At 44.9% G+C, this 25281-nt stretch overlaps 1 protein-coding gene across 2 annotated transcripts in view; it reads right to left on the bottom strand.

The window, feature by feature from the left end:
* Window positions 1–6935: 6935 nt before the first annotated feature.
* Window positions 6936–25281, bottom strand: part of LOC144603433 (uncharacterized) — a 19186-nt gene continuing 840 nt past the window's right edge. The window contains exons 2-4 of one of the 2 annotated variants that reach the window (XM_078416629.1): window positions 24915–24972; window positions 20520–20839; window positions 6936–7048 (exon numbers count right to left, since the gene is read on the bottom strand). In XM_078416629.1, the coding sequence (XP_078272755.1) occupies window positions 20567–20839; window positions 24915–24972 (331 nt within the window). In that variant the 3' untranslated portion in view covers window positions 6936–7048; window positions 20520–20566. Of the gene's footprint in view, window positions 7049–20407; window positions 20840–24914; window positions 24973–25281 lie in introns of those variants that run through there. The other variant, XM_078416628.1, reaches the window with a different exon arrangement.

The following is a 25281-nucleotide window of genomic DNA, read 5'->3' on the forward strand; positions in this document are numbered from 1 at the left end:
TGGAATCTTACCTGAGCTATGGAATACTCCAGACCACCTCTTGCACCACCGTGGACTTATTGTCTAACTGTGTTTTTTGTACTATGTGGTTTTCCTTTTCACTTTCTTGCATAATCTATGTATAATTTATGTTTTTGCATCTGGTCTGAGTCTAGACTCTGAGGCGCTAGTAATCCTGCTGCAAGCAAGATTTGTATTGTACCTGTACCTCATGTACTTATTATACACATGACAGTAGACTTGACTTGACATGAATGTACTTTTTGTCTCTCACAAATTAATTTTAATTACAGGACAAGGGAAGGGTCAATAACATCAGTCGGAATTCAAGTGGAAGAGAATTGATCAGTGGAAAAGGGGAAGCAGGCCAAATAAGGGTTATATTGGCCAAACAAATTGATTAGTAGGACTGGATGTTACAATCCCTGGGGGTTGCATTACAATTGACTGGTGTTGTTCTTGGGGTTGACCACTAGATGCTACCATTCAGACACATCTTCAGTTGTGTACCTCAACGTCACTGGGTGTTTCGGCCTTTTATCACAAGACACCCTCAGTCGAGGCGGACCCACCGCAGGGTGATCAGACCTGGGTGTGTGTCTTATGGTCACGCGGCAGCCCAGACAGCATCTCTTCTTTTCAGCCACAGCCAGTGACTGCTCCGTTCGGCGGCATTGGCAAGTTCTTTGATTGCCCTCCTTTGGGCCTGCCCTCTGACTCCTACTTCTCTCAGGAGCCTTGCAGTGGAACTGGATACAAAGCCCCTGCACCCCACCTCCACTGGACGCACCCTTACACTCCAACCTCGCTCATCTGCCTCTACTGCAAGGTTGGGGAAGTAAGTGATCGTAGAATTACAGACTGTTGGCCATGCATGGCATGGGTCTCAGTAATACTGCCTGCAGGAAGATATGTAGGACAAGAATTTGATGATAGGGAATAAAGTACAAAGCAGTTACTAAAGAGATCAAACAAATAGCTATTCTGACCAGAATTCTGACATATTTGGTGTATGATATCCTGTTGGTCAAAACAGAGCTGAACTGTAGGAAAGGGACCAGGCTTCAAAATAGTTATGGTAAATAAATAGGATGCAGGTGCCACATGCAGCATACTGTATGATGGGTGTTTGAGAGGAACAGGCAGTGGGCAAGTGGCCTGGGGTGGAATGATATCAGCTTTATAGAGTTTGTCTGTTTGTTTTTATGTTATGACTGTTTTTGTAAAGCGCTTTGAGCACCTGGTAAAGCGCTATATAAAATAAATGCTTATTATTATTATATTATTATTATTATTATTATTATTATTATTATTATTATTATAGTGTCAAACAGTGTGGAAACAGGCCCTTTGGCCTGACGTGCTCACACTGACCAACATGTCCCATCTACACTAATCCCACCTGCCTGTATTTGGTCCATGTCACTCTAAACATGTCCTATCCATGAACCTGTCTAAATGTTCCTTAAACTTAGCTTAAAGCTTTCGGAAAAGAGTGGCAGATTTTTGAGATAAGAGCACAAAGTGTCAGCTGTCTCTCTGATCTGATGTGGGAAACCTATACCTCAGCTATTGCTTTATGAAGACTTAGGTTTCCAAAGTGTTGTCCATGGTAAAGATTATCTTTGCAGTGGAAGGTATTGAGTCAAAAACATATTCAGTAACATCAAGGGTCCACACCACCTTGGCCATGCTCTCATTTCACTCCTGCCATCAGGAAGAAGATATAGGAGTTTGAAAGCTATCACCGTCAGATTCGGGTACAGCTTGATCTTCTGAACAATCATCAGGACTTGCACATCAGAAGCACAAACTATGGCGGCACCGTGTGTAAGATTTGAGAAGTTTTCCCTCATCCTGCAAGCAACACCAAACCAAAGAGCTGCAGCTTGGACATTTTAAACGGGAGACTGGGGCTGATAGCGGAGAAAGGCTGCGGTCAGTTTACCAAGGGATGTCACAATCCGTGGGTCCTAAGATGGCCGCAGGACCTCGTGACCAGTCACAAAAGCAAAAACCTTACAGCCCAGTCTCTAGGTTTCTGCAAAGCCATGGCCAGAACAATGGATGGGTATTGGCCATGCAGAAACCTGCGAAACCAGGTCGAAGTCCAGACACTGGGGCGCTGACATCAGCATACTCACAATGCCCCAAGCCGACCTACACAGTTAATCTCGTTAAGGGGGCACAATAGCCCATAGAAAACTACCTGGTAGGTGATGGGAAACCAGTTAAACCCATCACCTCGCAACGAAATACCAATTAACACCGTCTGGCCATCCCCGGTACCCCCGGACATAAGCGCAGATCAGAGCGAAAACTCAATACATATCTTTTAAACAAAGAGATCCCAAGATCTGGCGGGAGATAGGACGGGCCAGAATAGTATAACTGACCACGACTTTTGGGTTTTAAACTCAAGTCAAACGGATGCAGGAGGAAGAAAAGACAGGCAAGAAGAAGCGAAGTGCAAGAGAGAGGAACCGGCACGCAACTCGAGAAGAAATACTGCAAGAAAACCTGCAAGGAACGCAAGAAACGGAAGGAAGAAACTCAGGGGACAAGCACGACCCTCACGGAAAGCAGCGGAGAAGCAGCACGAACAGCCAGTAACCCCAGTAATAGCCCCATGGTGAGCATGTACCCCGATCCTGCATATCCTGGACATAGTTTAGTGTAGAGGGGAGGGTGGTTTGAATAAACGTGGGTGTGTAAAGGAATATGTGTTGGTCAATTTTGCGATGTGTCGTACGTTCCCCATCTTACAGTCGTGTATATGTCTTGTAGAACTGTGCGTTTTAGAATTCATAGTCAAAAGTATTCATGTAATTCGGTATGTGTCTTAGAGATATGTCTTATAGAACTGTATAAGTATTCATGGACAATAGTCCCAAGCGCTCAATAAAAGCCTTTTCCATTTAAACCCTGGTCTTCAAATCTGGTCTGGTTGAATTTTCTGCACTATAAATGCTCCTGCATCTAAGTCCAGTGTCTAGAACCGTAGGGGTTGAGTGGGTCGAACCACTCATGGGGAACCAGTGTGCGTGGCCTGGTCAAGGGATCAGAGCAAGGCACGGGGACCTTAGGTCGGGCGAAAGCTCGGCGCAGAACCCCTTACAGTGGCGCAGCGGTAGAGTTGCTGCCTTACAGCGAATGCAGCGCCAGAGACTCAGGTTCGATCCTGACTATGGGTGCCGTCTGTACGGAGTTTGTACGTTCTCCCTGTGACCTGTGTGGGTTTTCTCTGAGATCTTCGGTTTCTTCTCACACTCCAAAGACGTACAGGTATGTAGGTTAATTGACTGGGTAAATGTAAAAATTGTCCCTAGTGTGTGTAGGATAGTGTTAATGTGCGGGGATTGCTGGGCGGCGCGGCCTCGGTGGGCCGAAGGGCCTGTTTCCACACTGTATCTCTAAATCTAAAAAAAAAATCTAAAAGCTATGAACTGCGAACTATCTTGGCTGTACTTTGGGCTTTTTGGGCACTAATATTGTTTTTAATTTATTGAACTTTTGTTGTTAATTATGTTATCTATGAATACTATGTTTATAGATCTGTTAAGCTGTTGCAAGTAAGAATTTCATTGTTCCATTTTCAGTATATTTGACAATTAAACACTCTTGGCACTTGAGATATATATAATTAATGTGTGCTTAATTGTACTTCCACTTCTGAAACAAATTATTTCTATTCTATATTTATTTACCACAAATGTTATTCCCGGTCTATCTATTTGTTATTTTTTACTTCCGCTGTTCTCTTTTTGATTCATTGTCTTAACTTTCCATGTAACGTTTGTTGTGCGCTGTTTCTCTTTCCTGCGTCTAATCCACTCCCTTGGTATTTGCTCGTGCTTTCTTTCTCCGAATCTTCATTACTGAAAGGCCAAGCTCACAGCACAGTAGGGAACTATGTTAGTCTGAAGCCAAATGCTGAGTCCTGGGATCAGGCAACAGAGTAAGAAGGAGGAGAGGCAGTGACGGGCTTACAAACAATTGAAGCTGTTCCATCTCAAGCAATGTTCTTTAGCTGTGACAGCAGTTATGCAATGATTTTTTGCTTATTTGCACAGTATTTGCCTATTTTAGAGCCAGTACTCACACAATGGTCTGAGTTGCCAGTTTACTTTCCCCAAACAATTGTTATGTGGACAAACAAAACACTTAAAATTCCGCAGAGACCGTTCCCTCCGTAACTCCCTGGTCCACTCGTCCCTTCCTACCCAAACCACCCCATCCCCGGGCACTTTCTCCTGCAACTGTAAACTGGAATATTATCTACAATATCCAGGACAAACTTCAATCATGGAGTCATGGTCATACGGCACAGAAACAGGCCCTTCGGCCCAACTTGCCCATGCCGACGAAGATGTCCCATCTGCACTAGTCCCACCTATCCGCGTTTGGCCCACATTCATCGAAACCCTTCCTATCCATGAAAAATCCTCATTAAAAAACCTGCAGATGCTGGAAAACGTATCTAAGATGCTCACTGGTTTTACCTTCCACAGAGGCTGCTGACCTACTGAGTGTTTCCAGAACTTTCTGTTTGTTATTGAAGTGTCCGAGATGTTCACATGTGGGGCCAAGGGAGTTGTTGGTGGTGAGATTTCACATATTCCATCTTCAGGGACTGGGTAAACGTCTTTCATGCCGGCTGATGTTCGTGATGGTTGGGATTTACCCATTTGGCCGTTGACCGGAAGAGATGTTGGCTTTCTATGTGTGATTTCTGCCTGAGCCCAGCATCCTGGCCGGGGGTTGCTGAACGGCTTTGAAGCCTCTAATGGAGATGGTCCCATTCTTCTGCCACAGCTCACCCACCTGACGTCCTCTTACATCACATTTGCCTCAATGGCTTTGTGTAAATATATTTGTGTAAATGAGGATTGGATTAAAGGATCTGAAACAGGGAAGGGCGTTAAGGTTTAGAGTGTCATTAAGGTTTGGACTGTGACATGAAGTATTAGATTTGTTTGTGCAACTGTGTTGTGAATCCCTGACAAGTACGCTAGTGTTTACATAAGTGGTATTGAATAAAATGGAAAAGCCCTTGAATCAAGTAGGAAAGATTAAAGATGAGAGAATTTTGAGAGGGAGAAGTCATGGCAGGGTGTATTGGATTACCAATTGTGATGAATCACTAAACAAAAATCTACCGTGCTGAGCGTCTGAAAGACAATTTCTCTGCAGTTCATTAGCACCACATGCAAGGACCTCAGTGACATAAAAATTCCAGATGTTGGCTTGTATAGGCTTGTATACACTGGAATTTAGAAGGATGAGAGGAGATCTTATCGAAACATATAAGATTATTAAGGGGTTGGACACGTTAGATGCAGGAAACATGTTCCCAATGTTGGGGGAGTCCAGAACAAGGGGCAACAGTTTAAGAATAAGAGGTAGACCATTTAGAACTGAGATGAGGAAAAACTTTTTCAGTCAGAGAGTTGTGAATCTGTGGAATTCTCTGCCTCAGAAGGCAGTGGAGGCCAATTCTCTGAATGCATTCAAGAGAGAGCTAGATAGAGCTCTTAAGGATAGCGGAGTCAGGGGGTATGGGGAGAAGGCAGGAACGGGGTACTAATTGGGAATGATCAGCCATGATCACAGTGAATGGCGGTGCTGGCTCGAAGGGTCGAATGGCCTCCTCCTGCACCTATTGTCTATTGTCTATTGTTGGCAATCCAAAATATAACCAGAAAATCTTGTAAATGCTTGACAGTTCAGACTGCATTTGAGGGTGAGAAATTAAATGTTGGAATGTACAATAAGTTTATTAAGTCTAAAAGTTTACTTAGTTAACAACGGTTGAGCGGCTGAAACCTGCCGAGCTATGGATCTCACACTGACATATGGGACCCATTTTTGGCTGATAATGACACAATCAACCACGTGGTTCAGTCATGGAGCCATAGAGTAATGCAGCACAGAAACGGGCTCTTTGGTCCAACTCATCCTTGTCGACCAAGATACTTATCTAAACCTGTCCCATTGGCCTGCATTAGGCTCATATCCCTCTACAACAGTGTAGCACAGGAACAGGCCCGTCAGCCCACAATGTCTGTGCTGAACATGATGCCAAGTTACATTAATCTCCTCTGCTTGCATGTGATCCACATTCCTCCATTCCCTGCATATCTATATGGCTATCTAAAAGTCTCTTAAATGGCACCATCCTAGCTGCTTCTTCCAGCATCCCTGGCAGCATGTCCAGACATCCATCGTGAAATACCTTGTCCCACACATCTCCTTTTAATTTTTCCCCTTCTGACTTTAAAACGGTGCCCTCCAGTCCATTATATTTCCCCCTGAGCAAAAGGTACTGGCAGTCTGCTCTGTCTATGCCCCTCATCATTTTATATACTCTATCACCCCTCAACCTCTGATGCTCCAGAGAAAACAATCACATTTTGTAATCAAGTCAACTTTCCAAAGCCTTCACATCCTTCCTGTAATGGGGCAACCAGACTACACACAATGCTCCAAATGCAGCCTAACCAAGATTTTATAGAGCCACAACAGAAATTTCTGATTCGTATACTCAATGGCCCACCCATATCCCTTCTTTACCACTCTATCTTCTTGTGTTGCCACTTTCAGGGAGCTATGGACATGGACTCCAAGATCCCCCTGTACATCAATATCTTTCCTATCCATATACCTGTCCATATATATTTTAAATGATATTATTGTGAACATTTGTGTTGTAAACGTCCAAGACTTGAAACTGAAGACATTGTGTTTCATTATTTTCAAGACAAACAGTGAATTAACCGTGCCATCCAGGTAAATGTTTATCTTTAATTAACATCATTAAAACAGGTCATTATCGAGCCCCGTACCACAGCACTACTCCTTTGAGCTTGCTGTGAGTTTATTAGCTGCTGTGTTTCTATTTCACAGTAATGAGCATACTTCGAAACTTTGGCTCCAAAATATCTTGTGCAGATGTGAAAGTCCCATTGAAATGCTGGCTCTTCCTTTAAACTTGAAAGAATCCAAAGGAAGTTTGGAGATGCGATAAAATACTTAATTAGCACTTTCCCTGCAGAGAAGAACAAGAGACAAAATGACTGAACAATGGAAGGCGACAAGCCGGAAGCAACCCACTCATTTTCTCGTTTGTTTCTTTTGCATTGCAGTGACTATCATCAACATTTAGGGCAAGATGGGCTAGTGCTTTCTCCATCTGGTGCCCACTAAGATCCCTCAGCCACAGGCCCACATGAGTCTCAGCCCTGGCCTATAGAGCCAGGGAAGGGAAAAGCTACTGACTGAAAGTTTCTAGCCTTTTATCAATCAGAGCTGGCAACATGTGCGTTTGTTTTCATCTCCAAAATATAGTTAATTGCTAATACATTCAGTGAGTAGTGTTCAGTTTTCAATTTAGAGATACAACGCGGAAACAGGCCCTTCTGCCCATCGAGTCCGTGCTGACCAGCGATCCCCACACATTAACGCTACCCTACACACACTAGGGACAATTTTACATTCATACAAAGCCAATTAACCTACAAACCTGTACGTTCTTGGAGTGTGGGAGGAAACCGAAGATCTTGAAGAAAACCCAAGCAGGTCACGGGGAGAATGTGACAAGCAACCATAGTCAGGATTGAACCCGGGTCTCTGGCGCTGTAAGGCAGCAGCACTACCGCTACGCCACCATGACACCATGATTGTTGATGTGTTATTTATACCACTAATCAGATAGATCAGCTTGAGGTCGACTGGAATTGGTTCCATGCCTGCGAGTACCCACTATCGGTGGGCACACAGCTGCAGTTTTCAGTGCACTCTACCATCGGTTGCTGCTGTTAACTACCCAATTTACCTTTAAACTTTAGAGATACAGCATGGGACCAGACCCTTCAGCCCCGGGTCCGCGACGACCAGTGATCACCCCATACACTAGCATTATCCTACACACCAGGGACAATTTATGGAAGCCAATTAACCTACAGACCTGCACGTCTTTGGAGTGTGGGAGGAAACCTGAGCTCCCGAAGAAAACCCACGCGATCACAGGGAGAACGTACAAACTCCATACAGAGTTATGTAGTCAGGATACCTGTAGTCAGGATCGAACCCGGGTCTCTGGCACTGTAAGTCAGCTACTCTACCGCTGCACCACTATGCCGCCCACAAGATAAATCTGTGACTGACTTTGTAAGCAAATATCAATGATAACCCACTGTCATCAAACCTATGGAATGGCTTAGATATAAAATATGAATCCAATGATGAGGACAACAGCACTGTGGGAGCATCTTTACCAGAGGACTGCAGCAGGTTAAGAACATGGTTCATCACCATCTCTTCAAGGGCAATCAGGGGGAAGCAATTGTCCACAATGCCCAGATTCTGCTTAATGAATTTAAACACGTTTGAGGCTGCTGTTTAGTGTGACATTTTGTGTTGCACGTTTACAGTTGCCAGTAGATTACGTTCTTCTTTTATGAAGGCTCCTTACTGACTTCAGAGAGAGGGAACTCATGCCATGTAGTGGTAGAAATTCATTCTTTGTAGCTGCAGAAATCTGATTCCTTTGACTTCAATTTCTGAAATGAGCATTTGATATATTAGTGCTGGCAACCCACTAATCAGGTTCCAAATATTAGTAATTGATTATCAAATGGTTATTGGTAATTAGTATTTAGACTGCAGAAGGGTCCCATTGGGTGTCTCAGTGGTGCAGTGGTAGACTTGCTGTCTCACAGTGCCATAGACCTGGGTTTGATCCTGACTTCGGGTGATGTCTTTACAAAGTTTGTATGTTGTGATCCCGTGGGTTTCCTCCAGGTGCCCTGGTTTCCTCCCACATTCCAAAGACGTGCAGGTTTGTAGGTTAATTAGCTTCTGTAAATTGTCCCTAGTGTATTGGGAATTAAACTGTGATGACATAGAACTAGTGTACAGGAGATCATTGGTCAGGTTGGACTTGGTGGGTTGATGGGCCTGTCTCCACACTGGATCCCTAATCCAAGCTAAACTAAACAAATCTAACCTAAACTAAACTAAATTAAACTAAACATTCCCCCCCCAGCAATGCTGCCTGACCCGCGGAGATACTCCAGCGCTTTGTGTTTGCTTAGGATTCCAGCATCTGCAATTCTTTGTGTTTCTGTTAGTAATTGGTTATTGCTCTTGTGCAAGAGGTCAAAAAGTACCAACTACTGGGCTCAGTTTCCTCCCTTTATCTAAATCTCCATTGCAGCAGCTTCCACATTAACAATGGCAATATACATGTAATCTAGTTGACAGCTATAAAACAGGCAAAAAGCTACTTTCACTGAATGAGGATACCCGGGTATTGTGTTCTTTCATGTTATTCCAGCAAGTTGTTGGCTGATAAAGATAAGGTTAATTTATGTTAATATAGAGCAAAGTCAAGTGGTACTACTAATGATGGCAGCCAATTCTTGGAATCATTTGCCTGGCCATTATTACCATGTTGTCTCTCCATTTCCATCACTCTATGGGGTTTAGCTGAGAGCCATTTAGCTGAGAGCCATCGCAGGTCAGCCTCAGACTAACTGTTTAGGCTGACCATTGCCTGTGCATTGTTTTAGTTTTTTTTAAGTTTTAGAGATACAGCACGGAAACAGGCCCTTCAGCCCACCGAGTCCGCACCGACCAGCGATCCCCGCACATGAGCACTACCCTACACACACGAGGGACAATTTTACATTCATACCAAGCCAATTAACTTACAAACCTCTACGTCTTTGGAGTGTGGGAAGAAACTGAAGATCTCGGAGAAAACCTATGCCGTCACGGGGAGAACATGCAAGCTACGTATGGGCAGCACCTGTAGTCGGGATTGAACCCAGGCCTCTGGCACTGTGAGCGCTGCAAGGCAGCAACTCTGCCGCTGCGCCACTGTGCCGCCCACATGTTGCTGAGCCACTTTCTATTTCCAAGGTTCAAAAGAGCGGCAGTCCTTTTTACTCCTGATGCTCAAAATAAAACCTCTCCATTTAGTTGCTGCTGTGACATTTTTTTTCCAGAACGCTTTGATATATAAATGGAATAGTTGATGATATGACTGTTTGCATCTTACTAACCAGTTCTTGCCAGTTCACCCCTCAGTACATGCTCCTCTGCCTCGCATGCCCATTTACAATAGATAATAGACAATAGACAATAGGTGCAGGAGTAGGCCATTCGGCCTTTCGAGCCAGCACCGCCATTCAATGTGATCATGGCTGATCATTCTCAATCAGTACCCCGTTCCTGCTTTCTCCCCATACCCCCTGACTCCGCTATCCTTAAGAGCTCTATCTAGCTCTCTCTTGAATGTATTCAGAAAATTGGCCTCCACTGCCCTCTGAGGCAGAGAATTCCACAGATTCACAACTCTCTGACTAAAAAGGTTTTTCCTCATCTCTGTTCTAAATGGCCTACCCCTTATTCTTAAACTGTGGCCCCTGGTTCTGGACTCCCCCAACATTGGGAACATGTTTCCTGCCTCTAACATGTCCAACCCCTTAATAATCTTATACGTTTCGATAAGATCCCCTCTCATCCTTCTATATTCCAGTGTATACAAACCTAGTCGCTCCAGTCTTTCAACATAGGACAGTCCCGCCATTCCGGGAATTAACCTAGTAAACCTACGCTGCACGCCCTCCACAGCAAGAATATCCTTCCTCAAATTTGGAGACCAAAACTGCACACAGTACTCCAGGTGCGGTCTCACTAGGGCCCTGTACAACTGCAGAAGGACCTCTTTGCTCCTATACTCAACTCCTCTTGTTATGAATGCCAACATTCCATTGGCTTTCTTCACTGCCTGCTGTACCTGCATGCTTCCTTTCAGTGACTGATGCACTAAGACACCCAGATCACGTTGTACGTCCCCTTTTCCTAACTTGACACTATTCAAATAATAATCTGCCTTCCTATTCTTACTTCCAAAGTGGATAACCTCACACTTATCTACATTAAACTGCATCTGCCATGCATCCGCCCACTCACACAACCTGTCCAAGTCACCCTGCAACCTCATAGCATTTTCCTCACAGTTCACACTGCCACCTAGCTTTGTATCATCGGCAAATTTGCTAATGGTACTTTTAATCCCTTCATCCAAGTCATTGATGTATATTGTAAATAGCTGCGGTCCCAACACCGAGCCTTGCGGTACCCCACTAGTCACTGCCTGCCATTCTGAAAGGGACCCATTTATCCCCATTCTTTGCTTTCTGTCTGTCAACCAACTTTCTATCCATGTCAGTACCCTACCTCCAATACCATGTGCTCTAATTTTGCCCATTAAAAGTACCATTAGCAAATTTGCAGATGATACTAAGTTGGGGGGTAGTGTGAATTGTGAGGAAGATGCAATAAGGCTGCAGGGTGACTTGGACAGGTTGTGTGAGTGGGCGGATACATGGCAGATGCAGTTTAATGTAGATAAGTGTGAGGTTATTCACTTTGGAAGTAAGAATAGAAAGGCAGATTATTATCTGAATGGTGTCAAGTTAGGAGGAGGGGGAGTTCAACGAGATCTGGGTGTCCTAGTGCATCAGTCAATGAAAGGAAGCATGCAGGTACAGCAGGCAGTGAAGAAAGCCAATGGAATGTTGGCCTTCGTAACAAGAGGAGTTGAGTATAGGAGCAAAGAGGTCCTTCTACAGTTGTACCGGGCCCTGGTGAGACCACACCTGGAGTACTGTGTGCAGTTTTGGTCTCCAAATTTGAGGAAGGATATTCTTGCTGTGGAGGGCGTGCAGCGTAGGTTCACTAGGTTGATTCCCGGAATGTCGGGATTGTCGTATGTTGAAAGGCTGGAGCGATTGGGCTTGTATACACTGGAATTTAGAAGGATGAGGGGGGATCTTATTGAAACATATAAGATAATTAGGGGATTGGACACATTAGAGGCAGATAACATGTTCCCAATGTTGGGGGAGTCCAGAACAAGGGGCCACAGTTTAAGAATAAGGGGTAGGCCATTTAGAACGGAGATGAGGAAGAACTTTTTCTGTCAGAGAGTGGTGAAGGTGTGGAATTCTCTGCCTCAGAAGGCAGTGGAGGCCAGTTCGTTGGATGCTTTCAAGAGAGAGCTGGATGGAGCTCTTAAGGATAGCGGAGTGAGGGGGTATGGGGAGAAGGCAGGAACGGGGTACTGATTGAGAGTGATCAGCCATGATCGCATTGAATGGCGGTGCTGGCTCGAAGGGCTGAATGGCCTACTCCTGCACCTATTGTCTATTGTCTATTGTCTATGTGGGACCTTGTCGAAGGTTTTCTGAAAATCGAGGTACACCACATCCACCTGCTCTCCCCTGTCAATTTTCCTAGTTACATCCTCAAAAAATTCCAGTAGATTAGTCAAGCACGATTTCCCCTTTGTAAATCCATGCTGACTCGGAACGATCCTGTTACTGCGATCCAAATGCTCCGCAATTTCGTCTTTTATAATTGACTCCAGCATCTTCCCCACCACTGATGTCAGACTAACTGGTCTATAATTTCCCATTTTCTCTTTCCCTCCTTTCTTGAAAAGTGGGATAACATTAGCTACCCTCCAATCCACAGGAACTGACCCGGAATCTATAGAACATTGGAAAATCATTACTAATGCGTCCACAATTTCTAGAGCCACCTCCTTAAGCACCCTGGGATGCAGACCATCAGGCCCTGAGGATTTATCAGCCTTGAGTCCCATTAGTCTACCCAAAACTTTTTCCTGCCTAATAGTGGATTTCCTCCAGTTCCTCTGTCACCCTAGGATCTCTGGCCACTAGAACATCTGGGAGATTGTTTGTATCCTCCTCAGTGAAGACAGATCCAAAGTACCGGTTCAACTCTTCTGCCATTTCCTTGTTCCCCATAATAAATTCCCCTGCTTCTGTCTTCAAATGACCCACATTTGCCTCGACTATTTTTTTCCTCTTCACATACCTAAAAAAGCTCAAGGGAGTGAATATCATATCTGCAAGTAACAAAAACAATAAGGATTCTATTTTCTGTCCCAAGTATTTAGGAATGATCCCATTTCACATTTCACAGGGAGACCTGGTTCAAGCAACATCGCTCATTTTAGCCTGGAAATGAAATTAATGTGGTTTTTGATGCAGTTATTTTATAGAGAAATAAAACTGCTCCAAATGTAAATCAGTTTGCCTGCTCTTGTTTCTCGCCTTTTCTTTTTAAAGTGACAACGAGTTACATTCGCCCATTATTTGCCATGTTTTTGTACATGTGATCGTTAAGCACTCAGAATATTTCAGAGCCAAAAGGCACTTGAAATCTTGGCGTGACTGTAATCTAACTGACTTCAGCACATTGCCTGAAGCTGTATTTAAGTTTTCAAAGAGCCAATTGTTACGTATTTATTTGGTATGACTAATGATAGGTTATTGCTCACTTAAGTGTCTTTTTTAGGTGGAAGTGACAGAGAGTATGTGCGAAGTTTGCACAATGAGATCAGGAAGAAGAACAATCTTCTGCCTACTCGTTCACAATACTCCTTGCATTCCTTTGTTATGGCTTTGATCCTTTTGCACACAGAACGACAATATATTTATATATATATTAAAAAAAAAAAAAATCTATGCATCTCTCCCCCCTCCCAACATTTCTGTTCGAAATCAGCAGAAAATAATTTAAGTGATCCGTCAGCCATTTGCTTTTGACAAATTGATTATTGTAATCACGTCACTCTCAGGCTTTTTGTTTAATTCATTCACGGGAGGTGGGTGTAACAAACATTCCCATTCCTAATTGCCTTTGAGAAGGTGGTAGTGAACGCCTTCTTGAACCAATGAAGCTTGTGTGGTGAAGGTACAATGAAGATTGTGTGGTGAAGCTTATTAAGTAGGAAGCTCCCACATTTTGATCTATTGATGAGAGAATAGCTATATATTCCCAAGCCAGGAATATCTGGAGGGGAGGGGAGAGGTGTTTCTATAATAATAATAATAATAATATATTCCTTTATTCGTCCCACACCGGGGAAATTTACAGTGTTACAGCAGCAAAGTGGATAGCAAGAGATCATTCATTATAAATAAAAGTAAAGACAAGGATAAATTGTCATACATTTACTGTGTATTCCTTAACTGTTACTGTTGACTCGTCTGCTGGGAGCAGTGCTGGTTGTGCAACCTCACAGCACCGGGAAGGAAAGACCTCCTATATCTCTCCTTCACACACTTGGGGTGAAGGAGTCTGTCACTGAAGGAGCTACTCAGTGCAGTGACAGTGTCCTGCATGGGGTGGGAGTCGTTTTCCAGCAGCGATGTTAACTTTGCCATCATCCTCCACTCTCCCACCACCTGTACTGAGTCGAGGGGGCAACCCAGGACAGAGCTGGCCTCCTGATCAGCTTGTCGAGTCTCTTCCCCTCCACCGCTCCAGCAGCCCACTCCATAGAAAATGGCTTAGAATATGTGTAGGAAAGAACTGCAGATGCTGGTTTAAATCAAAGACAGACACAAAATGGTGGGGTAACTCTGCGGGACAGGCAGCATCTCTGGAGAGAAGGAATGGGTGACGTTTCAGGTTGAGGCCCTTCTTCAGACTGATGTTTCTATAGATGCCTTGTCCTTCTAATGGTCGGGTTCAGAACTACCACGGTGAATAACTGCAGTGCACTTTGTGGGAAACACTTTCTTCAAGATAGACACAAAACGCTGGCGTAGGTCAGACCGCATCTCTGGAGAAAAGGAATAGGTGACGTTTCGGGTCGAGACCCTTCTCCAGACTCGGAATAAGTGACATTTTGTGTCGAGACTCTTCTTCTGATATCCTACACTTCCCCCACTTCCCACACTTTCCTCAGGGTGTTCCACTGCTCAGGGAGCAAGTGTTTAAGTTGGGGGTGGAGTACCAATCAAGGCTTGCTTTGTGCTGGATGGTACTGTTTTCTTTATTATTGATGGAGCTGCATTCACATAGCTTGAACCTTTATACGCTATTGATACGCATTTGTACACCATAATAAGTATCCTGACAAGATGTAGTGTAGCCTGATGTGGCAACTGCTCTGCGTTTGATCACCTGAACCTGCAGAGAGAGGTGAACACAACACAGTCCATCCAATCCTTCAAGGTGGATTGCATCAGGTACACTGGAAGTACAGGTCCAGCACCGATTTTCTGGCAACCTGTAGCGTGGCACCTCCTTCAATCCAGACAAAATTATGAGAGCTCACTTGAAATCCCCCACCCCCGGAGTCCCCCTGAAAATGTGGCGCCTGGGCCGGGTGAGGCAATCGGTCCCGTCCTCGTTGGGGCTTCCGTTGGGTGGGTTGAACTTGCCCCCTGCGACCGTAGTTCTGGATCACCGGCGTGGATATCTTGGCTCCTTGGCTGCCGAGGACTGTTGGACTCTGCTCGGAGGCCGTGACCTCTGTGGGTCCGGCACAACGGTTAATCCAGAAAGGCTCTCGAACAAAGGATGCCGGATAGAGGCCCGAGGTTAGTTGGTATCTTGGCAATTCCTTTTTCTCTCTTCCCCATTCTGGAGGAAAATACAGGAGCTTGAAAGCTCAGGTGTCCAGACTTAAGAACAGCCTCTTCCCCAAGGCTATCAGAAACAATCACCTCTTTCATACTCCTTTCTCGGGGGTTGGGGAGGGGAGGAGGGGGGCTGGCACCTACTCTAACTCTTACTCTTAATTCTGTCTCATTTGGTTATTCTGTTGTTGTACGTTTGCTCCACAATCAGTCAGAGAGTTGTGAATCTGTGGAATTCTCTGCCTCAGAAGGCAGTGGAGGCCAATTCTCTGAAAGCATTCAAGAGAGAGCTAGATAGAGCTCTTAAGGATAGCGGAGTCAGGGGGTATGGGGAGAAGGCAGGAACGGGGTACTGATTGAGAATGATCAGCCATGATCACATTGAATGGTGGTGCTGGCTCAAAGGGCCGAATGGCCTCCTTCTGCACCTATTGTCTACTTTGTGTTATTCTGCTGTTTGCCTTCATCATTTTAATCTATTGTATTTATCATTGACCGACGAATACTGTTGACCATGAACTTTCATTGCACCCTGGCGTATATGACAAAAATCTATTCTGAATCTGAAGTAGTGAGTATTCCATCACACTCACGCCTTGTATATAATGGATTGGGTTTGGGGAACTAGGAGACGAGTTACTTGTTGCAAAATGACCAGCTTCACCGTCTCCTTCCGTTTTTGCTACACCCACTAGGGACAATTTTTTTTAAACATTTGCCCAGCCAATTAACCTACAAACCTGTACGTCTTTGGAGTGTGGGAGGAAACCGAAGATCTCGGAGAAAACCCACGCAGGTCACGGGGAGAACGTACAAACTCCGTACAGTACAGCACCCGTAGTCAGGATCGAACCTGAGTGTCCGGCGCTGCATTCGCTGTAAGGCAGCAACTCTACCGCTGCGCCACCGTGCCGCCCATTCTCCCTGAGGCCATGTGCTTTGGTTTCCTCCCACATCCCAACGGCATGCAGGTTTGCAGATTAATTGGCTTTTGTAAAGTGCGCTTTACAGGTAAGGTGTGAGATAACATAGAACTAGTGTGAACGGGTGATCAATGGTCAGCATGGACTCAGTGGGCTGAAGGGCCTGTTTCCATGCTGGATCTCTGGACTAAACCAAGCTTCTATGAATGCACACCAACAGCTCTGGTCAAAGCTGCTGTCATGATATGAAGAGTCCCAATATACCTATATGCAGTATATTCGCTTCTAATCTATGCTGACTCGTGTTTTCTCTTATCAGACACTAACCTGCTGTGCGTTTCCAGTATTTTCTAATTTTAATTTCACTCTTCCAGCATTTTCAGTATTTTTGTTTATAATTCTATCTTCATCCCAGTCAAGGAATTTAATTACACCCAAACACCATTAAATAAAATACCATTTTTGGCACTCACCTCACTTCTGGGATTCTCTTCAATTGAGAATAAACAAAGCTGTTTTGCAATTTTGAAGATGGTTAATTGATTTTATGACTTGTTTATATTTTCTACAATAAAATAGTGAAACTCTATCAGAAGTAACAAACAGACGAATATCGCTTTGAACATCCTGAGCCCATGGAAGGTGCCTGCATGCAAGTTCGTTCCAGGCTGAAAATACTAACCAGGTCATACGATTTGATACGCTAGATACGATAGAACTTTACTTATCCCAGGACGGAAATTGATCTGCCAACAGTCATAAAGCACAAGATACATGAAACATGAAATTAAAGTGACAAGTGGAAAGGATTGGGGATGTGCAGAGATTGGGGAGAGGGGGAGTCAGTCTCAGTCTACCCCACTACAGAAGGGGGAGGAGTTATAAAGTTTGTTAGCCACAGGGAAGAAGGATCTTCTGTGGCGTTCTGTCCTGCATCTTGGTGGAACCAGTCTGTTGCCGAAGGTGCTCCTCAGGTTGACTAGTGTGTCATGGAGGGGGTGAGCTGTATTGTCCAAGATGCTCCACAGTTTGAGGAGCATCCTCCCCTCCAAGACCACCTCCCATGAATCCAACTCCACCCCAGAATGGAGCCAGCCTTCCTGATGAGTTTGTTAATCCTCTTGGCATCTGCGGCCTTTGCCCTGCTGCCCCAGCACACAACAGCGAAGAAGGTGGCACTGGCTATCACCGATTGGTAGAACATCTGCAGCATCTTACTGCAGACGTTGAAGGAGTAAAAGTACAGCCGGCAATGTCACTGCTCGTACAGGACCTCAGCGTTCCTGGACCAGTCCAGTTTACAGTCCAGGTACACTCCAAGGTACTTGTACTCCTTGGTAAACTGCACACCATTGATGGAGAGGGGACGGGGTGTTGCTCTCCTCCTAAAGCCCACCACTAACTCCTTAGTCTTGTTGGTGTTGAGCTGCAGGTGATTCAGCCCACACCACTCAACAAAGTCGTTGACTACACCTCTGTACTCAGCTTCCCTCCCCTCACTGATACAGCCCACAACTGCAGAGTCATCTGAAAACCTCTGCCGGTGGCAGGAGTCTGAGTTATATCTGAAGTCCGAGGTGTAGATGGTGAACAGGAAGGGAGAGAGGACCGCCCCCTATGGGGCCCGTGTGCATCCAACAAAGCATTTTTTGACTTGAAACATTAGCTTCTTTCTCCTACCACAGATGTAGGCTGGCCTGCTGAGTATTTCCAGTATTTCCTGTTTCTATATCCATTTCAGGAGGCTTGTGATGAGCATGTGAATGAGGTTGCCACCCAATGTAGCCAATGTAGCCTTGGGCCTCAACTCTGTGGATGCTGGCCGCGGAGAGTTCACTGCCATTAGTTTGCTTATCCTTCCAGTGAATTAGGAGGATTTTGCAGATACGAAGTGGGAGATGTCTTTCCTGTGCCTTGAGACGCCTGCAGAGGGTAATCCAGGAATATAGTGGGAGTGCCGGGACCAATTCTTCTTGGCAGACCGTCAGTTTTATTGTAGACACAAAATGCTGGAGTAACTCAGAGGGTCAGGCAGCATCTCAGGAAGAGATCTGCTTCTTCCAGGAAGAAGGGCCTCAACAGGAAACATTGCCTATTCCTTTTATCCAGAGATGCTGACTGACCCGCTGAGTTACTCCAGTATTTTGCGTCTATCTTTGGTGTAAGCTAGCACCTGCAGTTCCATCCCCACACAGGTTTATGATTGGCCCTGAGATCTTGATCTCCAAACGCCCTTTTCCTCAATGGACCAAAGGCTCTGCAGGAATATTGAAGGCAGGGTTTAGATGAGTTTAGTTTATTGTCACGTGTGTCGAGGAATAGGGTCAAGCTTCTGTTGCATGCTTACCAGTCAGTGCAAAGACAACACATGATTACAATCGAGCCATCCACAATGTACATGATATAGAGGTGAATTTCTTTGCAGATGTCTAACTTCACTGATTAATATCTCCTAAGATATGGATGTCAATAGACAATAGACAATAGACAATAGGTGCAGGAGTAGGCCATTCAGCCCTTCGAGCCAGCACCGCCATTCAATGTGATCATGGCTGATCACTCTCAATCAGTACCCCGTTCCTGCCTTCTCCCCATACCCCCTCACTCCGCTATCCTTAAGAGCTCTATCCAGCTCTCTCTTGAAAGCATCCAACGAACTGGCCTCCACTGCCTTCTGAGGCAGAGAATTCCACACCTTCACCACCCTCTGACTGAAAAAGTTCTTCCTCATCTCCGTTCTAAATGGCCTACCCCTTATTCTTAAACTGTGGCCCCTTGTTCTGGACTCCCCCAACATTGGGAACATGTTATCTGCCTCTAATGTGTCCAATCCCCTAATTATCTTATATGTTTCAATAAGATCCCCCCTCATCCTTCTAAATTCCAGTGTATACAAGCCCAATCGCTCCAGCCTTTCAACATACGACAGTCCCGCCATTCCGGGAATTAACCTAGTGAACGTACGCTGCACGCCCTCCATAGCAAGAATATCCTTCCTCAAATTTGGAGACCAAAACTGCACACAGTACTCCAGGTGCGGTCTCACCAGGGCCCGGTACAACTGTAGAAGGACCTCTTTGCTCCTATACTCAACTCCTCTTGTTACGAAGGCCAACATTCCATTGGCTTTCTTCACTGCCTGCTGTACCTGCATGCTTCCTTTCATTGACTGATGCACTAGGACACCCAGATCTCGTTGAACTCCCCCTCCTCCTAACTTGACACCATTCAGATAATGTCACTGGGAAGAATGGTGCAGCAGGGTCAGATTGGCAGAGGACCTCAGTCTTGTTTCAGTTGAATGAAATAGATGCGGGCAGCTTGTCTGTGTCTATTTATTTGCAGTATTGGTGTTATGAAATTTAGTGCCAAGATCTCAAATGAAAATTGTTTGAAATTGATAGAAAGCCTTCTGTGCTAAGTTTTTCATTACATTTCAGTGAAAAGTGCTTCTTTAAATAACAATGATAAATGTAACTTACCAATATGCTTTGTGTATCTGTGCTGTTTAATATAAGTTACTGGGCTCCTGCACTTCAGATAATTTCATCACAGGCAGTTTCATGACAGGTAATGTTTCATGGAATCCGAGAGGTAACTTTTTCACACAGAAGGTGGTGGGTGTATGGAACAAGCTGCCAGAGGAGGTAGTTGAGGCTGGGACAATCCCATCGTTTAAGAAACATTTGGGCAGGTACATGGATGGGACAGGTTTGGAGGGTTATTGACCAAGCGCAGGCAAGTGGGACTATGGTAGCTGGGACATTGTTGGCCGGTGTGGGCGAGTTGGGCCGAAGGGCCTGTTTCCACACTGTATCAATCTATGATTCTATCTATGACTCTAGATAGGTTATCTCATTTAAATGCACAGCAAGCTGCCTTCATGTACCCAACTCTCCACAGTAGAATACGGAAAAGAAAAGCTTTGTATCATACCCTGAGGTGAATTGTATGGGTAACACTTCAAAGGTTCAAAAAGGTTAAAAGGTTCAAAGGTATTTTATTGTCATGTATACCAATTAAGGTACAGTGAAACTCGATTTACCATACAGTCATACTAAAAAAGCAACAAGACACACAACTACATAAATGTTAACATAAACATCCACCACAGCGGATTCCCTACATTCCTCACTGTGATGGAAGGCAAAACAGTCTAATCTTCTTCACTCTTTATTCTCCCGCGGTCAGGTCAGTCGGGGCGATCAAAGCTCCCGCAGCCGGCCCCCCACGTCGGGGCGATCGAAGCTCCCACGATCGGGGCGGTCGAACCTCCTGCGGCTTGGAACTCCCAAAGTCGGTCCCTAACCAAGGGACCATGAGCTCCCGCGATGTTAAGTCCACAGGCTCCTGACAGGGACCGCCAGCTCCAAGTCTGCAGGCTCCCACAGTTGGAGCTCCCGAAGTCGATCCCCAGCAAGAGGCCACCAGCTCCTCGATGTTAGGCTGTTAAATAAACGAACGTGCATGTTTTCCGGTTGAATATTATGGTGAATAATACAAAAAGCTGTGTTTTTCAACGGTGTTTCTTGCCTTGAGGGCTGCTATAAATGCATCAAAGGCATGAGTTTCTTCAGAGCAGGTACATATGCTCCTTGGAAAATTTAGTCCAGATGTCAGGGTAATTTTGGTAGGAATGTTTTCCCAGCCCCATTGCATCACAAAACATCTGTCGGCTGCGTTCAGAACATCTCTGCAGATTTACACTGAATCCGATGAATATTTTGGGTAATATCCTTCATCCCTTGTAAATCAGTGCTTGATGTTGATAATCACTTTCCTGGGAATTAGTTACGGGATGAAATGGCATTTACCTATGAACAGATCTTGCAGCAGCTGGTAGATTATAATTAAGTTTGAACTACTTTTGCTGGAAAAGCAGGGTAATTCTTGGTAAAATCGTAATATTCAATGGTTTTCAAAAGTTAATAACACACTGAGCAATCAATCAGCATTAGAGATGGGTCAATTTAATAAGAAATGTGGAGTCATTATTTTGGCTCAAATCATGTTCAATTGTAATCACTCACCAAGGGCGAGTTTTCAAATGGGTGACTCATAGTTTAGTTTAGTTTAGTTTGGAGATATAGCATGGAAACAGTCCCTTTGGCCCACCGAGTCCGTGCTGACAGGCGATCACCTGTACACTAGTTCTGTTCTACACACTAAGGATCATTTACAGAAGCCAATTAACCTACAAACCTGTACGGCTTTGGAATGTGGGAAGAAACTGGAGCTCCCTGAGAAGCCATGATCAGCCATGATCACATTGAATGGCGGTGCTGGCTCGAAGGGCCGAATGACCTACTCCTGCACCTATTGTTTATTGTCTAAACCCATGCAGTCACAGGGGGAATGTACAAACTCCGTACAGACAGCACCCGTCAGGGTGAACCCGGGTACCTGGTGCTGTAAGGCAGGAGCTCTACCACTGCGCCCATTTCCAAACTAAAATACAGATGGATAGTGACTGAAATCATGAGGGACCCTCGTACTCTCCATTGACTTTTGTGCAGTGGAAATCATGGTGGGTTGGGAAGGGAAGGGGGTTGGAGAATGATGGGTAAGCATATTTTACTTTATTTTTAACAGTGAATAGTAGGGACTTGGGAAGTGTTGTAGAGCAGAGGAATCTAGGATTACGGTACATAGTACCCTGAAAGTGGCATCACAGGATGATAGAATGGTCAAGAAAGTTTTCGGTACATTGGCTTTCATCAGTCAGGATATTGAGTTTAGAAGTTGGGATGTAATGTACAGTTGTGTAACACATTGGTGAGGCTACACTTGGAGTATTGTGTTATGTTTTAGTCATCCTGCTATACAAAGGGTGTCATTAAGCTGAAAGAATGCAGAAAATATTCATGAGGACGTAGCCAGGACTTGAGTGCCTGAGCTATGTGGAGAGGTTGGGTAGGCGAGGACTTTATTCCTTGGAGCGCTGGAGGACGATGGGTGATCTTAGAGAGATGTATAAAATCATGAGGAGAATAGATAGGATAAATGCACAGTCTTTTACACAGAGTTGGGGAATCAAGAATCACAGGGCACAGGTTTAAGATGAGAAGGGGAAGATTTAATAGGAACCTGAGGGGCAACTTCTTGATGCAGAGGATGGCGGGTATATGGAACAAGCTGCCAGAGGAGGTAGTTGAGGCAGGTACTATAACACATTTAAAAGACACTGTGGACAGGTACATGGATAGGAATGGTTTAGAGGGATAAGGGCCAGATGCGGGCAGGTGGGCCGAGCATCGATGGGGCTGCAAGCTGGAAGAGAAGAGGTGCAGGACCAAAACCTGGTGATCGATAGATAGATGCAGGTGAGTGGGTTTTGTGGGAGGCAGATGGTTGGACAAAGGCCAGAGATGAAAAGATAAAAGATGTGAGATAAGGATAGAAGATGTGCTAATTGTGAAGCCAGAGAAATGAACAAAAGCTGGAATGGATTGAGGAGGAAGTAGAAACATTAATATGTCCAGGTGGGGCACAGGGATAAGGGGTTGGGGTTGGGGAGGGGGGGCAGTAAGGGGGGGGCAGTAAGGGGGGGGGGTGGGGGGCAGTAAGGGGGGGGGGGTGGGGGGTGAAGGATGTTCTTCTTACAATACAATACTTGACATTCTTTAATAAGAGATTATTTCTTTTTTCCACATTGCTGTCTCTGGGATCAGTAGGTCATAGCTCATCAGGTCATAAGTAATAGCAGCAGTATTAGGCCATTCGGCCCATCAAGTCTCCTCCACCATTCAATCATGGCTGATTTATCTCTCCCTCCTAACCATATTCTCCTGCCTTAACACACCTTGTTATGTTTGCTGAAGAATAAATATTGGCAGCAGGGAAGATTGCAATCTCTTCTTTCTCATAGTGCCGTGGGATTTTGTTTGATTTGATTATGATTACTGGTGTGGATTTGTCATTTTCATTGATTTGGAAGTCTGGACCTCCAACAGTGCAGCATTCCCTTAGTGCAGGCTTCAATCCAGATGTATTGGGCAAGGATGGGCTTCAACCAGCAATTCTCTGATTCACTTAATAATAATAATAATACATTTAATTTATATAGCGCTTTTCAGGAAACTCAAAGACGCTTTACAGAGCAAACAAGACATAAAAACAAACAAACAAACAAAAGATTTGTCCTGACGGAGAAGCGGCGAGCAAACAGCGCCAGCGTCCTCTCACGTCAGGGTCCGGCAGTAAACAATAAAGAACACAAGACACACAATTACAATTTAACACAAACAACCATCACAGTGATTGCTACAAGCACACCCTCACTGTGATGGAAGGCAAAGAAAAGTCTTATCTCCTCCTCATTCTTCTCACGTGGTCAGGCAGTCAAACTGGGCGATCGAGGCTCCCGACTTTTGAAACCCCCGCCGGGCGATGGAAGGTCCCAGGGCCGAGCCCAGCAGGCCGATGAAGGTCCTAAGCCCCCACCGGGCGATGGAAGGTGCCGCGGCCGAGCCGCGCAGGGCGATGAAGGTCCTGCGAGCGGGTCGATCGAACCTCGCGATTCGGGGGGGTCGAAGCTGCGACAGCTGGAGCTCCCGAAAGCCGGTCGCCAGCCAGGGACCTGCGAGCTCCCGATGTTGCGGTCTGCGATGGTAAGTCCAGGCCCTGCGACCGGAGTCTTCAAGGTCGATCCCAGCTGGAGGCCGCCGACTCCACAGTGTTAGGCCGTAGCGCGATCGGAGATACGATAAGGAAAAAGGTCGCATCTCCGTTGAGGAGGAGATTAGAAAAAAAAAGGTTTCCCCCACCCCCCCCCACCACCCCCCACATATACAGAGTTAAAAATAAATCAAAACATACATTTAAACGATAACAATAGACAAAGACAAAAAAGACAGAGAGACTGCCGGTGGGACGCAGCCGCAAGGCGCAGCCACGCCCCTTGACCATGGTCAATCATTTTGGAGGATTGTGTTCATTTTTATTTCTATTATGTCTTAATAACAATGCCCCTTTAATTGATGCAACAAGACTAACAAAGACTGACATTCAAAGCATTCAAAATGAGGCAGCACAGTGGTGCAGCGGTCGAGTTGCTGTAAGTGCTTACAGCGCCGGAGACCCGGGTTTGATCCCGGCTACGGGTGCTGTCTGTACGGAGTTTGTACGTTCTCTCCGTGACTGCATGGGTTTTCCCCGAGATCTTTGGGTTGTCTTCCCATGCTCCAAAGACGTACAGGGTTGTAGGTTAATTGGCTTGGTGTATGTGTAAATTGTCCCTAGTGTGTGTAGGATAGTGTTAATGTGCGGGGATCGCTGGTCAGTATAGACCCGGTGGGCCGAAGGGCCTGCTTCCGTGTGGTATCTCTAAAAACAAATACTAAACTAAAAATATATTAGAATAATTAACAAAGTGCCAATATGCGAGCTATATATAACCAACATATTTTATGCTTTTATGTCTTTAAAGCAATTAAATTTTAACAATCATATTTTCACTAGATGTTAAAATAAATGTAATTCATTGAATCATGGTGGCCGAATTTTTTTCAAGATTACTCACATTTTGATGAATATTCCAACAAGTAGTTCCTATGGTAACCGTGCTTTGATCTTCCAGTCTGCAAAGAAGAGTATATTTTAAAGGGTTTCTGCAATGTGAGAATGCCACTAAAACGCCAAACAAAAATCCAGCATCTCTTACTTCAGATTCACGGTAACAATCCCATATTCATTAAGATGATCTCATAGTCAATTAAGATCTGGTTCTAAAGATTTGCAAGTGTGCTTTAACTGCCAATCATCAAAAAGTTTCAGTGTGTGTTAATTAATAGTTCTTGATTTAAGAACCTTTAGAAGGGTGGATTTGCTGGTGACATTTTCTTTCTGTGGTTCTTTGGTAATTACAATGAGATTTGTTCTTCTAATAA

Source organism: Rhinoraja longicauda, chromosome 20 (assembly GCF_053455715.1).
Source record: "Rhinoraja longicauda isolate Sanriku21f chromosome 20, sRhiLon1.1, whole genome shotgun sequence".
NCBI lineage: Eukaryota > Metazoa > Chordata > Chondrichthyes > Rajiformes > Arhynchobatidae > Rhinoraja > Rhinoraja longicauda.